This window comes from Hippocampus zosterae, unplaced genomic scaffold (genome assembly GCF_025434085.1).
Source record: "Hippocampus zosterae strain Florida unplaced genomic scaffold, ASM2543408v3 HiC_scaffold_357, whole genome shotgun sequence".
Taxonomy (NCBI): domain Eukaryota; kingdom Metazoa; phylum Chordata; class Actinopteri; order Syngnathiformes; family Syngnathidae; genus Hippocampus; species Hippocampus zosterae.
The window spans coordinates 1-16,682 of record NW_026262899.1 but is presented as its reverse complement, the minus strand read 5'-3'; the positions used below and the strand labels follow the sequence as shown (position 1 = coordinate 16,682).

General features: G+C 59.5%; 2 protein-coding genes across 2 annotated transcripts; both read left to right on the top strand.

Moving 5' to 3' along the window:
- The first annotated feature begins 1,461 nt into the window (after window positions 1-1,461).
- On the top strand, window positions 1,462-2,892 carry LOC127595004 (histidine--tRNA ligase, cytoplasmic-like). The gene is given in 1 exon segment (XM_052056726.1): window positions 1,462-2,892. A coding segment is annotated over 1 exon segment (1,431 nt).
- A 2,206-nt stretch (window positions 2,893-5,098) lies between these two features.
- On the top strand, window positions 5,099-8,037 carry LOC127595003 (intraflagellar transport protein 80 homolog). Its single transcript, XM_052056725.1, is given in 3 exon segments — window positions 5,099-5,247; window positions 5,314-5,655; window positions 5,874-8,037. Coding segments are annotated over 3 exon segments (2,655 nt in total).
- The last annotated feature ends 8,645 nt before the right edge of the window (window positions 8,038-16,682 follow it).

Below are 16,682 nucleotides of genomic sequence, written 5' to 3'. Positions count from 1 at the left end.
CGGGACATCGGGGTGCTCGCTGCCCCCTTCGAGGCGGACCATCAGAGCTACCGGTACAGCACCGCAGCCAACCTCAACAAAATGCAGAACTTGGTCAAAGTCAAGTCATTACAGGCGAGCTTAGTGCTTGCGCTGACCATTCCCGCGCTGTACACGTAGCATTACTTGACGGCAGGGCTGCTGGGCCTGGCAGGAGCGACATTCCTGCTCAGCAGACGGGCAGTGGCCCGCATGCACGATATGACGGTCAAGTCGGTCAGCATGCCTGCGCCCGGGCAGTTCGAGCTGAGAACTGCGACCGACCGAGCGATCAGCTGCGGGGGCGGGCTGCAGGTGGTGCGGGTGAGCAGCAGTGCTGCAGACCGGCAGGGCGTGGTCTGGGTGCAGGTGGAGGGCGCTCTGCTCAGCATCCATGTGCAGGCGGACACCCTTTCCGAGGCTGTGCACTTTGTGAGGGCCTGCAGGAGTGATTGAATTATGGGCTGCTTGTAGTCAACCGAGGTTGACAATTAGGACGAGGCCGAAAAATTGAATTATGGGCTGCTTGTAGTCAACCGTGGTTGACAATTAGGACGAGGCCGAATAGCCATACTTGATCGACGAGCAGGGCAGGCTGCACCTGCGCAAGGAATTCGGCAGCACGCCCACCTACGTGTCCTGCAAGTAATGCTCGAACGGGTACCTGAGCCTGCTGTTTAGTCTGCACGAGGCGCAGTGCCAAAAAAGCATGGAAATCTATTGCATCGAGAACAGCATGGTCGGAGATCGACTCTAAGAAGAGATTGAGCAGCAGTTGGAGGGGTTCAAGGCCGTCCTCAGGCAGGAGTTTAGGGAGGCGCAGGCGGCCTACGACCAGGAGGAGCAGCGCATCATAGGCGCCTTTGAGATGGGCAGGCTGCCGGATAGCAGGGTGCGGGTCCTGGAGGAGGAGGAGGAGGAGATGTGCTGTCTGTGCGGGGTGGACATCGTGGCGGGCAAGGAACTGGCCTACCGGATGGACTGCGGACACTTCTGCCACAAGCAGTGCTTCGACCTCAAACTCGAGAGGCGAGGGTCCGTGCTGTGCAAGATCTAGCACGCCCAACCCTCGCTTTTGATATGAGGGCAAGAATAATATTGATGTCGGTCGAGCAAGAGTACAAGCAGGCGCTGGCCTACGTCAAGTCCCTGCCCCCTACCTCCGACAAGTTCACTCTCACCAACGAGGACAAGCTGCTCTTCTACGGACTGTTCAAGCAGATCACTGACGGGCCTTGCCGCGTGCCTGCGCCCTCTCGCTTCAAGGTCATCGAGTACTACAAGCACGGCGCCTGGAAGGCCCTCGGCGACATTTCGAAGGAGCAGGCCATGGCACGCTACATCAGCGAGATCGACAAGAAGAACCCCCGCTGGAGGGACGAGGCCAAGCTCTGAGCTCTATTTTTGTTGATGATCCGCATCCTCACGAGAATTAAACTCGGAATGTTCGACCCTTTCCGCCTCGCCGCCAAGGCCCGTTTCTGCTCCTGGCAGGCCCCTCCGCCTGACAAGCCCTTGATCCTCAAGTGTGCCAAGGGCGCCCGCGACTTGGGCCCCCGGGAGAGCGCTGTGCGGAGGACAGCTATCAACAAGATCGTCGAGGTGTTCGAGCAGCACGGCGGGGTGGAGCTCGACACCCCTGTCTTCGAACTGACCGAACTGCTGGTCGGCAAGTACGGGGCGGGCTCCAAACTGATCTACGACCTGGCGGACCAAGGCGGGGAGCAGCTGTCCCTGCGGTACGACCTGACCGTGCCCTTCAGCCGCTACATGGCCAGCAACGCAGTCAAGAAGATGAAGCGCTACCAGGTCGGCAAGGTCTATCGCCGTGACAATCCGGTCATGACCAAGGGCCGGTTCAGGGAGTTCTACCAGTGCGACTTTGACATCGCTGGGGAGTACGACCCCATGCTGCCCGAGGCCGAGGTCCTAAAGATCGTACATGACGTGCTGACTCGGCTGGGCCTTGGCGCCTTTGCTATCCGGGTCAACTCCAGGGCGATCCTGGACAGCATGGTCGCACGGGCAGGTATCCCGGCTGAGATGTTCAAGACCACCTGCTCCTCGCTTGACAAGCTCGACAAGGTCAGCTGGGCCGAGGTCCGCAAAGAGCTGGTCTAGGAAAAGCACATCGCTGCTGAAGCCGCGGATGCCCTTGGCAAGCTAGTAACGCATCGGGGGAGGATCGCAGAAATCGTGCAGCGGCTGCTCGAGCTGAAAGCCTTGCCAGGGGCCGAGCCTGCACTCGAAGGGTTTATGCTTCTGGATAAGTATCTGGAGGCCTTTGGGCTGCAGGAGCAGGTACAGATGGACCTGTCCTTGGCCCGCGGACTAGACTACTACACTGGGCTGATCTTCGAGGCGAATTTCTTGGGCGAGTTGTAAGAACTGGGGTCGGTGGCAGCAGGTGGGCGGTATGACCGGTTGATCGGCTAGCTTTCGGGGGGACAGCATATCCCTGCAGTAGGAGGGTCAATCGGTATCGAGCGCATCTTCGCGGCGCTCGAGCGCGGGGCAGCCCACAACAAGTCGAACAAGTGCATGGTGCTGGTAGCCTCTGTGGGGAAGGGACTGGCAGTTGAGCGCATCAAGGTGCTGACCTGGCTCTGGCAGAAGGGGGTAAAGGCCGAGCAGCTGCTGGTGGACAGTCCCAAACCTCAAAAGCAGCTAAGCCACGCCTTTGACGAGCTTATCCCCATGATCCTCTGGATTGGCGAAGACGAGGTACGCACAGGGGTCTTCAGTCTCAAGGTGCTCTACAAGGGGACGGAGTTGAAAGCTCCCCTCGCCGAACTGTTGCCGCGCATCCGGGCCGAGCAGGAGGAGTTCGAGGCCCTGGCCGCGAAGGGACCGGTGGTGTTCAAGAAGAAATGAGATCAAAAAATACTGGAACTCAGAATGCTGACCGTCGGAATCATCAGGGGCTCGCAAGGCTCGTCCTCCTTCTTGCGGTAGCGCCGGGAAAGGCGGGGGCGGGAACTGTTCTCTAGCAAGCTTTTGCCCAGCGGCTGGAGGGTGCAGCTTTGGAAGCCCAGGCTCTTTTTGATGTGCAGTTTCCGGTCCGGCCGGGGGAGGCTGGACATCAGGGCCTGGAAGACCGTCTCGAGCGTGGCTTGGGAGCGGGTCATGTTGTGGTCCTCGTCGATAAAGACCAGTTTCTTCTTGCCAGTGCACAGCTCGTACAGGCGGGTGGTATGCCCGATATCCACGAATCCGTCTTTCTTCGAGGCCAGAAAGACGACCGGGCAGGTGATCGACCGCGCCCGGGGCTCGAGCTACAGTTGTCTCAGGTCGAGCCCTCGCTCCTGCAGGGAGTCCTAGGCAAAGTGCAGCAGCAGGCGATTGAAGAACGGCGGGATGAACGTCCGCTTGTAAATCAGCTCGGTGATCAGCTTGGTCAGGGAAGAAAACGGACTGTCCAGGACACTGGCCAGCACGCCTGAGCTGTGCCGTGATAAGTGCAGGATGGCCGCAACTGCCCCCATTGACCGGCCCCACAGGACCAGCCGGCTGCACCCTTCCACCCTCCGCAGGTGGTCCAGCACACTGGCCACTTGCTCAGATTCCCGGATGCCGAGTGTGACTGAGTCTCCATCGGAATGCCCGTAGCCCTGGAAGTCGAACAGGCAGAGCCACATGCGGTGCTTGAGCACGGCCTGGGCGAGGCTCATGCCCTCCATGCGAGAACCGTGGTGGGTGTGCAGGTATACCACGCAGGGGGAGTCCGCGTCGGGGCTGTCGGAAGACCGCACTAGAGAGACTTTTAGGCCTTAGACCTCGAGCCTGCGATGGAGGGCGTCTGGGGGGAGGTTGCGCTCTGGTGAGAGGGGGACCCAAGTCGTAGAGGTTGTAATGCTGGCGCGGAGGGCGGGTGAGTGACCGTTCGAGCATTTCGAACATAACGACAGCAATAATATTAGATGAAGGCCACCTGCCCTCCCTGCGTTGAGCACGTGCCGCAGCCCGCCCCGGAGCGACGCATCGAGAAAGTGCCCTACAAGCGCAAGGTCGTCGAGTACGAGGAGTACGAGTATGAGGAAAAGGTGCCCCGGCAGGTCCGCACCATCGAGTACGACGAGGTCAAGCGAATCGAGCGGGTGCCCGTGGAGCGCACGGTCACCGACTACTACGCCGTGGAGGTGGTCAAGCAAATCGTGCCCCAGGTCCACCAGGAGCGGAAAGTTGAAATGGTGCCTGTGGAGCGGGTCTACAAAAAGATGGTCTACAAGCCGGTCACACGCAAAATTGTGCATAATGATGAGGAACGCCTCCCAGACCAGCCCGCCTACGAGGCCTACCAGACCGTCCGCGAGACCCTGCCCTCCTATGTCGAGCGCACTGTCTATCAGAGTCCTCCCCGCATGAGCACAGTAGTCCAGCCCCAGGTCCAGCATCTGGGCTCGCAAGAGGACTACGAGCGGTACCTGCTGGGGCTGGGAGCCACCGACAACCTGCGCTACAGCGAGTTCCTGAGACACATACAGTCCGCTTCACGAGGACAGATCCCGGACAGCGTGGCGGGGTCGATCTGGGACCGCGCAGCGGATGGGGACAGGGCGCGGGTGCGGGACCTAGCGGGCAGCATGCACGACATGGCGTCCGACAGCAAGCAGGTGCGCAGCATGTTCTCGGCTCTGAAATGATCTGATTTCAACAAAGTCAATTCTGCGACTCGCTACGGGGGACACCAAAGGCCTCGGCCCTGCCCCCGGGGAAAGTCCTCCGGCCGTGGGCAGCAAGTGCCACAATCAGCCTTGCAGGCCCCAGGGCGGGCTTCGAAGACTGCTCTGCACGAGAACAGTCCCCCTGCGGCCTTTCGCCATGACCAAAGGTATGCGAGATGAACTCAAGGAGGCTTAGGCAGGATTGACTCCCTTCACACGAGTGACCCGGCCGCCCCTCCGCAGTGCGAGGGCGGCCCACAGCCACTGGCTCTGGGCAAAGCACTGCGCTGCAGGGCTTGATCACAGAGCCGAACACACCATTACCTCGTTACGTTGCCACTGCAGGCAGGCGTCCTAGCCGCGGGCTCATGGCCATTAATTTTTGGAATATGGAATTCTCCTTGAATTATAGGAATATGACTGAAAAACAGGTTGCAGGCGAGGCTGCTGGGCATCTTGAGGGTGTGGTGGACTTCCACTCCAGCATCATCAACACCATCCTGCAGCAGAACAGCCGCATCGACCGCCAGCTCACCGAGCTTGGCCATAACCTCAACCTGCTCAAGTGCCTGGCTCACCAGAAAAAAACTCAAGGAACGGACTGACGAAACTCTCACCAAGGAAAGCGCAGATTCTTCGCCCTAGAAAATCTACAAATACGAGTTGCGTCTGCTCACCCCGGTGACCTGCCCGCTCAAGAAGGGGCCAAGTTCAATCTCCGGTTTGAGCTGGTGGACGAGGAGGGCCAGCGTGTGCGCAACGACAATCCCCTCACCTTCAGCCTGGCGGTCCTCTCCGCGGACAACCAGCCACTCGAGACCACCAACATATTCCGCTACTGCCTGGACAGCAAACTGGTGGAGGGAGAGGGCGAAATCCGGGGGGTGCAGCCGATCGAAGTGACCTCGCACTTCCCGAAGGGGTTCGTGACGCTGGGGGTGCGGCTGCACTGCCAGAACGTGCAGCGGCGATAGTTCGTGAACCCCGACGAGGTGGCGCCCCACCTGCTTCGGAAGATAGTGATAAAGTCCAAGCAGGCCTGAACCGATCCCTTGTAACTGCCCCGGCAGATATAATCAGATTTGAATGAAGCTCGTCTTCAAAGAGGGCTACGACGCCTTGCGCTGCGAGGGCTTCTGCGACGCGCTTGCCTGGACCGGCCCTGAACTCTACTTGTCCCACCCTCACCAGCGCGGAGCAGGCCTGTGTCAAGCTCTTCACACCCGCCAACGGCACCGTCAACAAATTCGTCGACCTCCCCTCGCCGATCAATGACTTTGATGCCATGCCCCCCATGAAGGGCGCTGCGGAAGGGTTCGCCCTGGCCCACGCGGACGGGACCGTCAGTTTTCTACTCAAGACTGGGAAGTTAGAGAAAAAGCACCCCGACGCGCACAAGGGGAGTGCGGTGGCTGTCAAGTGGAGTTACGACGGCAGCTCGCTGGCAAGCTGCGGAGAGGACGGGGTGGTCAAGATCTGGTCTAGGAACGGCAGCTTCCGGAATGAGCTGATGCGCCAGGACAGCACTGTCTACTCGCTGGGGTGGTCGCCCGAAAGCGACGCAGTGTTGTACTGCAACGAGAAGACCATCACCATAAAGCCTATCCAGCCAAGCCGGAAGGCCAACACCTGGAAGGCGCACGACTGCCTGGTGCTGCGGGTGGACTGGAACCCCTCCAGCAACCTGATCGTGTCGGCAGGCGAGGACTGTCGCTACAAGATCTGGGATCATTTTGGCCGACAGCTGTTCTGCTCGACGCCCTACGACTATGTGCTGACGGCGGTGGCCTGGGCTCCCAGTGGGGAATATTTCGCAGTGGGAGGGTTTGGTATGCTGCGGCTTTGTGACAAGACTGGGTGGACATACTCATACCACAAGCTGGCGGCCGGCTCGCCTTACAAGATCGCGTGGTCGCAGGATTCGACGGCGATCGCCGCTGGCTGCGGAGGAGGCGAGGTGCTGGTGGGCAGCGTGCTGGACCGGGCGTTCCACTACCAGTCGTGGGAGGCGCTGGTGGCGGGCGAGCAGCGGATCGTGGTGAAGGACCTGGTGAACGAGGCCCAATAAGAGATCGAATTCAAGGACCGGGTGGTGAACGTGTCCCTGGCCTACAACCACCTCGTAGTGACCACCTCGAAGCAGTGCTACGTGTACAACTTCCAGAACTGGAACACCCCGGTGATCCTGGACCTGCGGGACTCCGTGACGATGGTGGTGCAGAGTGCCCGGCATTTCATGCTGGTGGACGTGGCCAGCGGGCTGCTGCTCTACAACTACGACGGGAAGAGCCTCGCGACTGTCAAGCTCGCCGGCAAGTACGAGTTCCTGACCAAGCGCAAGGTCAGCCTCTCGCCTGACTATCTAGCCATCGTCGAGAACAACAACCGCTCGCTCAAGTTTTACGACGTGGCCAGTGGCAAGCCCGCAGCCTTCCAGCTGGACCACTCTGCGGACATCACCGAGGTGCACCTCAACCAGGTCGAAAACGCAGCCGAGCGGAAGATCGCCTTCACGGACAGCAACAAGGACCTGCACCTCTGCAGCTACGGCAAGAAGGAGGTCGAGAAGGTGGCCGGCATCGTGGAGTCCTTCCAGTGGCACTCGCGATTCGATGTGCTGGCGGCCACCTCTCACGAGCGCTTCCTGGCGTGGTACTCGCCCGCAGCTGTGTTCCTGGACAAAGACATCCTGGAGCTGTGCAAGGTGGCTCGCGAGGCGCCGCAGGTCGGCCACCTGAGCCAGATCGTGAGCTTCACGGGGTCAGCGGTGACCATCCGGCGGAAAGACGGGGCCCTGGTCAGCGAAAGCGTCTCGCCGTACCCGTTCATCCTCTACGAGTTCTGCGAGAAGCTGAAGTGGGAGAAGGCGATAAAGCTGTGCCGCTACGTCAAGGAGCCCTCGCTGTGGGCCTGTCTGGCGGTGGTCTCGCTGCTGGTCCGCGAACTCAACTCGGTGGAGATCGCGCTGGCGGCGATCGAGATGGCGGACAAGCTGGAGTACATAAACTACGTGAAGGAGCTGCCCTCCGAGGTGTCGCGGCAGGCGGCGCTGGCCCTCTTCTTCCGGAAGTACCAGGAGGCCGAGCAGATCCTCGTGCAGAGCAAACTGTTCTACCGGGCGGTTAAGATGAACATCAAGCTCTTCCGCTGGGAGCACGCCCTCGACCTGGCCTACGGGTTCAAGAAGCACGTGGACACCGTGGTGGCCTACCGCAACCGCTACCTCGAGCGCATCGGCAAGGAGGAGAACCTCAAGAAGTTCCTGAAGGCGCGCGAGGAGGTGGGCGTGGTCAGCTGGGAGGCAGTCAAGGCCGAGATCCGCGCGGAGAAGGAGCGCGAGAAGAAGCTGAAATGATGATGCCCATCACGCGCCGGCGCGGAACTCCTCAAGGGTGAGGGGGCGGATGCCCGGGTCAGGGGCCATGCGGTACTCTACCCAGGTCTGCCAGTTGAACACGAGCCACTCCTTGCCCTGCTCCTGGACCCAGCGGTCCAGCTTGGGCACCAGCCGCCACCCCCGCTGGTAGAGCAGCTCGACCGCCCGCAGCTGCAGCTCCTCCTCCATGAAGTTGTAGAAGATGTAGAACAGGGTCTCGGCGGGGACCTTGCCCAGGTCGAACTCGCGGGCGCTGGGGACGGGCTTGAGGTAGTGGTCGGGGAGGGCGAGGCGGGTGAGGTCGCAGGCGTGGTCCTCGCCCTCGGGGAGCAGCTCCTGGTCCAGCTCGAGGCCCAGCTCGAGCATGTCCTTCAGGCCGCGGTCGCGTTCCATAATCAAAAATGGGTGCCCGTTGATGTCCACCAATTATTAAGATACCATGGGCAATCAACAAAATATCCAGGCCGAGGACTGGACCACTGTCGACAAGAACGACATGTTCGCCATCAAGAGGAACTCCCACGGCCTCGAGGTCGAGGAGTACGCCACGGTCGTCCCCACCCGCGACGCACTCCGCTTTCTGGAGGATGAGTGCCGCGTACGCAAAAACCGTTTCGGGCCGGACGATAACGTCGTGGAACTGCTGGGTTACACAGTCACAGAGATACCTTCAATGTGCTCGAACAGCTACAGCCTACAGGCAATCACCGAGCGGATACCCCGCCGGCTGGACGACCTCCATGGCATCAAGGAGCAGAACTCCATCTACCTGCTGCACGAAATGCTCAACGGCTATGAGAAGCTGTCCGAAGACCAGGGCTGCGCCTTTGAGGTGCTGCCCAGCATGATCGGCCTCAACAGCCAGCAGGACATCAAGGTCTGGCACAACTCCAACTTCGGCAGGACCGAGCCCGAGACGGAGCTGCTCGGGCCTGTCTACACCAAGACCGACCACGAGCACCGGCTCATCACCCGGCTGTTCGAGATCGCAGAGGAGTGTGCGGACCAGGGCTCCTTCCCTAAGGAATTTAAGACTGCCCGCAGCAAGGAGCTGCTCTACCCCCTGCGGTTCACCTCCACCAAGGACTTCGTTAAGAAGTTTGCCAGTGAGAACTACCCGGACCTCTGCATCGACGAGGACACTGAGGTCTTTGAGTAACGCCCTGAGAGTCGCATGAGCAAGCCGCTTACTGCCACCCTGGCTACGCCCATGCCCGACGGCCGGCTCGCCCTCAAGGAAATCGAGCACAAGCCTTCGCCCTGCATCGACAACCCCGCCTCCCAGCACCTCGAGTGTTAGCGGCTCGAGTGCAAGCTCGACAAGATGCTCGAGACTGAGGTTGACCCGGACAAGTACAAGTACCGACCCACACAGGAGCCTGCCAGGCCTTCTGCAGTGGACCAGTATCTCAAAGAGAATTCCATGTTCAACCAACCCCAGTCTGCCCCCGTGATGCGCTCGCCAGAGCCGGTCCAGGCGGTTATCAAGGAGGAGCAGAGTCCCTACCCGCAGAGGAATCAGCCATCCGCAAGCCCTGTCATGCCAGCCGCCCAGTAGTTTTGGGCCCAGTCACAAGTGCCGCAACCCCGCCCTGAGCCAGTGTAGGCCCGGCTGGAGCCCGCTCGGCAAGCTCAAATTGCCACTGATTCTGGCTCGCAGTCCAGCCGGATAAGATACCAGACGACGCAGCCTTTGATGACCCAGGCCGAACCCCAGCGGCAATCGCAGATGGCACCTGTGGAGCAGGAAAGATCGATGCTGCGCCAACCTAGCCAACAGTCAATGCCCGTCGCATCCCCTTGATGATGCCGGCTCAGCCAGTGCCAAGGCAGCCTACTCAGTCCACACATCCGCAGCCTTCTGTCATTCAAAAATAACTTCTTCCTGGGCCATCTGCTACAATGCAGCCGCTTAGGCAAACTCAACAGTAACCACTACAACACCCCACTCAACCCATGATGCAGTCCACTCGACCCATGGTGCAGCCCACTCAGCCCATGATGCAACCCCTGCAACAGCCCGTGCAACAGTCCGTTCAACCCATGGTGCCCATGATGCCTGTGCAACAGCCCATGCAGCCTGTGCAGCCCGTACAACAGCCCGTACAACAGCCCGTGCAACAGCCCCTGCAACAGCCAATGCAACAGCCCATGCCCATGCAACAGCCAATGCAACAGCCCATGCAACAGCCCATGCAACAGCCAATGCAACAGCCCATGCAACAGCCCATGCAACAGCAAATGCAGCAGCCAATTCAGCAAACGATGCAGCAGTCAATTCCTCAGCGAATGCAGCAAATGCAGCCCCAGCCCCCCACCCAACCTTACATGCAGGCCCAAATGCCAGCTAAGTAGCCCCTGCACTCAACAACATTACCAGTTCAACCATCATCACTGCCAGCCCCGGCTCAGTCACTCCCTTCACAGCCAATAGTCACCCCGACTCCGGCACAGACTCCTGCACCAGTCCAGCACTCTCAGCCATCGCCAGTCCCAGCTCAACTGTCTCCCCAGGGGCCGACTCAGTCGATCGCCCCCGGATCATACGCGGCATACGGCCAGTCATCCGGCCCAATTTAGATCCAGCAGCCGCCCATCACTCCCGTCCAGGCTAAAGCGGAAAGGGTGATGCGCAGTCCTTCACTGCAGCCGCAAATGCAGCTGCAGTAGACCGTATCCCCAGAATCCAGAATATCCACCGAGCCTGTGCAGGCACCTCCGATGTATGCCCAAGTCCACCCACAAGGACAGCCAGGCCAGATGCAGGCTTCCCTTACCTCGTCCCAGAGGCAGCCAGTATCACAGCCTCAGGCTTACCTCCAAGCCCCTCTACCACCGCAGCAGCCTCTTCAAATGCAGACGCAGCAGGCCATGTTGCCTCCGCCACGGATGCAATCCTCCCCGCACACTCCTGCCTCCTTCCCGACCCAGCCGATGGAGCAACCTCTTTCAATCCAAGGCGAGCACTCGGAGCCAAGAACCGTTTCGTAAAATTACGTGGAGGAGACAGGGTTCGGGGAAGCCCGCAGCTCAGTGTACACGCGGGGCGGGCTGCGGCGGATCTCGGGGGTGCAGGGCGGGAATGAGCCGCAGTGGTTCAAAGACCCACAGGTGACAGTCCCTCCGCTGCCGTTGCGTCCGTGAAACCTATTTGTATATGGATCATCCTAAAGAGGTTGTAACAACAGTCCGAGCAGGTGGGGACCGGCACCGAGACGGGCCTGTCCCGGTCCCTCTCCGAGCTCGAGGAAGACAAGCTCCTTGTCCACTTCTCCACTATGTCCCAGTCCATCCTCCGCAGCAAGCACAGCCTCAGTCGGCAGCTCGCCGTCCGCCTCAACAAGACCATCAAGGCGTTCCGCAGCAGGACGGCCTGTGACTGCCCTCGTGCGGAAGGAGCCCGCAGCTGCACTCGCGCGCTGCGGCTGCTGCAGCTTCGCTACGCCAAGCCGGAACTACGCTTCCTCAAGGAGCAGTATGATTACCTCACGCGCAAACCTGTCACGCCTGAGGTTGAGGGGCAAATCGGCAAGGACGTCCACCGAACGGTGGACGAAGAGTTCCCGCCGCATTTTTGGACCAGCTGCGGACGCTGCTGGAGAACGTGGCAAAGCTGCGGCGGGGGGTGGGGTACATGCAGGGCATGAACTACATCGCGGCGGCCCTGCTGTACCACGCGGAGGAGTGGGTGGCCTTCGCACTCCTGGACATGTTCCTGACCAAGTATGAGCTCAGCCGCATTTTCCAGGCTGATTTCGAGCGAATGCTTATGGCCCTGGGCGAAATGGGGCAGCTGCTGCAACGCGTCGAGCCTGCCCTCCACCGCCACCTCGAGCGGCAGGAGATCGTACCTGTCAGCTATGCCCTCCCCTGGTACATCAGCTTCTTCACGGTGCTGGCGCCGCTCGACTGTGCGATGGACATCTTCGAGGGCTGGGGCGGGAAGGGCTCGGCTTCCTGCACAAGGTGGCGCTGGGGGGGGGGGGGGGGGGGGGGGGGGCCTACCTGAGCTCGAAGGCCCCGGGCCTGCTGAAGCTGGAAGGCCCTGAGCTGCAACTGGAGCTCGGCCTCGAGAACTACAAGCGCGTGGAGAACGACGACTGGGACCTGATCCTGCGGGAGGCCCGCGCACTGGTGCTGAACTGATGTCATTCATCCTGGTCGAGGCACGGCAGGCTGTCCTCCGCCCGGTGCTTCTTCAGCAGGAAGGTATTCCGGTAGGTCCGCCCCGCCTCGACCTGCCGGCCGAACCCGCCTATCTTCGGCTGTTCCATCTTGCAGGGCAGGTTGCTCCAGGCCTTGTGGTCGCCCACGATGCCGTCCAGCCTCTCCAGTTTTTTCTCGCAGGAGAGGCAGGACCACCCGCGCTTGGCAGCGAGGGCCTGCATGTCGGCCTCGCGCTGCACGATCAGGTAGCCGATCTGGTTGACCTTCCCCTCAAAGTAGGCCAGGCTGCGCTTGATGCTCTCGAAGTCGGCTTTCTTCGACAGCTGTGACCGCAACTACTCCAGTCTGGCCAGCATTTCCGAGTGGCGCCGCGCGGCCTCATCCTTCGGCTCCTTGCCGTTCAGCTTGCCCTCGATGTCCCGGGCCAGAGAGCCGAGCTCAACCTTTAAGCGATCCTTGTGGGTGGCAGGCTCGACCAGCCGGCTGCCTGCGAAATCGTTCTTCTCTTCCTTCCGCAGCAGCGAAATCGATCGCTTTTCTTGCCTCTAGTTGCGGGCCAGCCCCTCTGACAGCCCCTTGACCTGCTGCTCGATCTGCTCGCCCAGCTCTTTCAGCCGCTCCTCCACCGCCTGCTATCTGGCCGCGCTGTCCTCCTTCGCGGCTGTGGCACTCTACCTCGCCTCCTCCTGCGAGTCAGCCAGCTGTGCCTGCTTCTCCTCCAGTTGCTTGAACCGCTCAAGTATCTACTGCAGGCTTCCATCGATTCGCGCCAGTGTCTCTTCATGGCTGAGCATCATCGCGTGGTCCTCGTTGTCCCGCCTGATTTCGACCACGGAGGGCAGACCCGGCCGGGGCACGATCTTACGCCCCGAAGAGGTCAAGGCCTGCCCATGTGGAGCTAGAGTGTTTGGAGTCATGTTGGCCTTCCCAGAGTCCTCTTCTGACGAGGGAAACCCGATGATGCGCTAGGGAGAAGATTGCTTTTCCTGCGACCTGGCCACTGAATAGGTCTGTCCTTCAGGAGGGTTCCCCTTGCTTGCGCCTATGGTAAACTTTACTGCAACTCAAACTCTGGCACTCTCGGGTCGTCACCGACAGCGGCGGTAGCCTGCGTCTGGGCGGAGAAGTCGACGGCCCTCAGGATGTGTCCGTAGTGGGAGATGTCCAGCTTCTCGTTGGACAACTTGGCCAGCACTGCAAGCTTGCTTTCGATGGGCTTGATGTGCAGACTGAGATCCTCCTTCTTAACGCAGCCGAACAGTTCCATAGACATCTTCTGCATCCGCTCGAGCACTCTGCTGCGCAACTCCTTCTCGCCGGGGCTGGGGCTGTCCTGCTCGGCCTTCTCTGCGAAGTCCGCTCGTATGGAGGCCTGCTCCATCTCCATCCGAATGTTCTAGCCCTGGTCCCGCACCGCCCTGCAGCTCTCCTCCAAAGCCCGCATCTCCTCACCCAGGGACTCCATCTTCTTGTCCGCGAGCTCTTGCTGGCTCTGTAACTGGCTCTCGATCTGCTTCGGGAAGTCCTTCAGTCCGCCCACCGCCTGCTTGAGGCTGGCCATGTCCGCGGCGAAACCTCCGAGAGCCTCCGCAGCAGGGCCCAGGGTCTCCTGCCCCTTCTTCAGGGCGTCAACCTCCTCGCTGACCTTCTTGAGGTCGGTCTTGAGCTGGACGTTTTCATTGTGCAGGGACTCGAGCTTGTGCTTCTGGGCCTTGACATTTTCGAGGACGATCTCAAAGTTCTTGGCGAGCCTCTTTTCGACGTGCTCCATGGAGAAGGAAAACTCCAGGATGTTAGTGAGCTGCACCTCATCCAGCCTCGACATAATTTTATTTAATCCCTCCACAGTCATCTGAGGGCAAGCAAGCCACCGCCCGCCATCGAGGACTCCTTGCCTATTAAATTTACTATTAAGCGGCAGTTAATAATGTAAATTGCCCAGCTCTTTGAGGGTTCACCAGCCAGAGTGCTCTAGGGCCACTCCCCAGTCCACTCTGCTAGGAGGCTTTCTCATGCCAAGGAAAACCAGTCGCCCTCGCCGCAGAAGGCAGCCCACATTCTCAACCTCAAATAGTGCTCTGCGAACCATGACTCGGAGGCCGCAAACCCAAAAGGCCTCCTCGAATACCTTATGCAGAACTCACGACGGATTCTGGAGGAGTCCGCAGAATACAAACGGCAGGCGGACTTCTTCCTTGAGGAGAACGACAGCCTGCGGGCCTAGGCTAGAAGCCAGCAGGAAACACTCAGGGACCTTGCCGACCGCTGCAAGGAACTGCAGGGGCAAGTGGACTGTCTTCTTGCCGAGCGGTAGACTAGATAGCTGGAATTTGCAGAGAAATTGCAGGAACTAGTAAGGAGCAATCATGAGCTAAGGGAGGAGATGGCTGGCAAAGCTGAGATTTAAGCCAGGTCTGTTTGCGAACTACAAGTAGCCTTGGAAGCCCGTGCCGAAGAGCAGGCCGAGGACAACTCGCGGCTGAGGGCTGAGCTGGAGGACCTTAAGTCAAAGCTCTGGATTGCAAAGGAGCAGGAGCTCAACAGTCTCGACGAAAGCAATACTCTCAATCTCGAGACCCTTAACATTTGCGAGCAGCAGGCCCAAGAAATATGCAGGCTGCGGGATGAACTCGAATAGGCGCGCTTGTCTAGCCTCGAGAGGGAGGAGCAGCTTGAACAGCAGCACGCGGAGAGTCTCTGGGAGAAAGAGCAGGAGATGGACGAGGCCATGGCTGCCTTTCGGGAGGGCCTTGAGGATCAAGCCAGACAAAAAGCTGAGTCTCATGCCGCCTAGATAGAGCAGCTTTAGAGTTAGATCGAGCAGACTCGTAGCCAGCTGTCGCAGGCCTCGCTAAAGCATGCTCTCGAGCTGAAGGAGGCCAGCGCTACCGCGGCAGCCCAGCTTGAGAAGGTCCGCCTGGATTGCGACTAGCGCATCGACGCGACTGAGTGTCTATTCAAGGAGGAGCTGGAAAGTGCGAACTACGTGATCGACCATCTCACCAAGGTCAATGAACGGCTTCAGGCCGCTGCCTCCACCAAGAGAGAACTCATGCTCGCACTGGCCCTCGAAACGACCAAATGCATGGTTCTGCCTTCACCCCCTCCGTAGCAGCCTCCGGCCCCCATCGCCTTCCAGCAATCGATCATCGAGGGGCTTGAGCTGTAGCCGACTCAGGAGGCAGAATAGCCGATCGAGAAGATCACCCTGCGAACGTGATCAAGCAGCTCGAGGAGTCTCTGAACGAACTCATTGCCAACGCGCAGCCACCCAAAACCCAGCGACGCTCGTTGGCGTAGCCAAGCCAGCAGACCTCACGTCACATCAGCCCTCAAGGTCGCAACAACCCTCTCGGTCAGAGAGTGCTTCCGCCGGCAGAAGTACGAGTACCTGTCAAACCTGATGAAAGAGATGTCCTTCTAGAAACAGCCCATCGCCTACCAGAAATGGTGCTACCCCAAGTGATCACTATAATGATAATTGTTCAATTGCTGGCACTTGCCCGCTGCCAGATTCTTTTCTAGGTCACGCCCGCCTCGAGCATCGCTGGCGAAGTCACCGCCTACAGCTTTAAAATCACCAAGTTAGACTCGCTGTCGGTTGAGGCAGGTGCGACCTTGCAGGTTTCGTTCAGTCCTAGTGTGACTCTTGCTTCTGGGCAGGCCCTTTCGTGTCTGGGGGTGCAGGGATGGTCCTCTACCGCCCTCGGCTGCACTCTAAACGGGCCAGTGCTGGCCATAACCAACACTATCAGCGATTTCACACAACTGATCTGGTAGGTGTCCAACTTGAGGAACCCAACTTTCGTGACCACATTTAAGATGACCTGCTTTATCAGGAAAGACTCTACTAATCTATACTAGGATGAATTTACTGTGACCTTGCAGGCTGCATCAATGGATTGCCAATTGACGACCAGCCACCAACCACCGAAAGCAGTGCCACCTTCAGCCTGACCGCCAAAAGTACTCTGCCACTCAACCTAGGTGCTTACCTGCTCATAGAGCTGCCAAATAGCTGGACCAGTGACCCCTACGGTAACCCAATTTATAACAAACCAATCGTCTGCAGTGGCATTGGGACTGCTGTCAGCGTAAACTGTTAGCTTGAAGAATTAGGGGCAGCGAGGCGTGTAAAAGTCTCAGGACTGCAGGCCAGCACGACTGCTGACCTTGCCATCTAAGTATCCACCTTCACGAACCCTCCCACCACAGCCCCCTCAGACCTGCTCAAGGTCACCAGCCATCGTGCCGGTGATCAACCAGTCCAGACCTGCAGCGTGCGCCTAACAGGGCTGACCCCCCGCACCCTACAGAACATGGTTCTAAGCACAGTAGAGGTCCAAGAATCCTCTCCCTTCACAATTTCATTTCTAAGCACATCTTCCTTGCTCGGGACTGATTCCGCGGAATTCACTTTCCAGCAGAGTTTGGGCTGAGCAGCCTGACTGAGATCG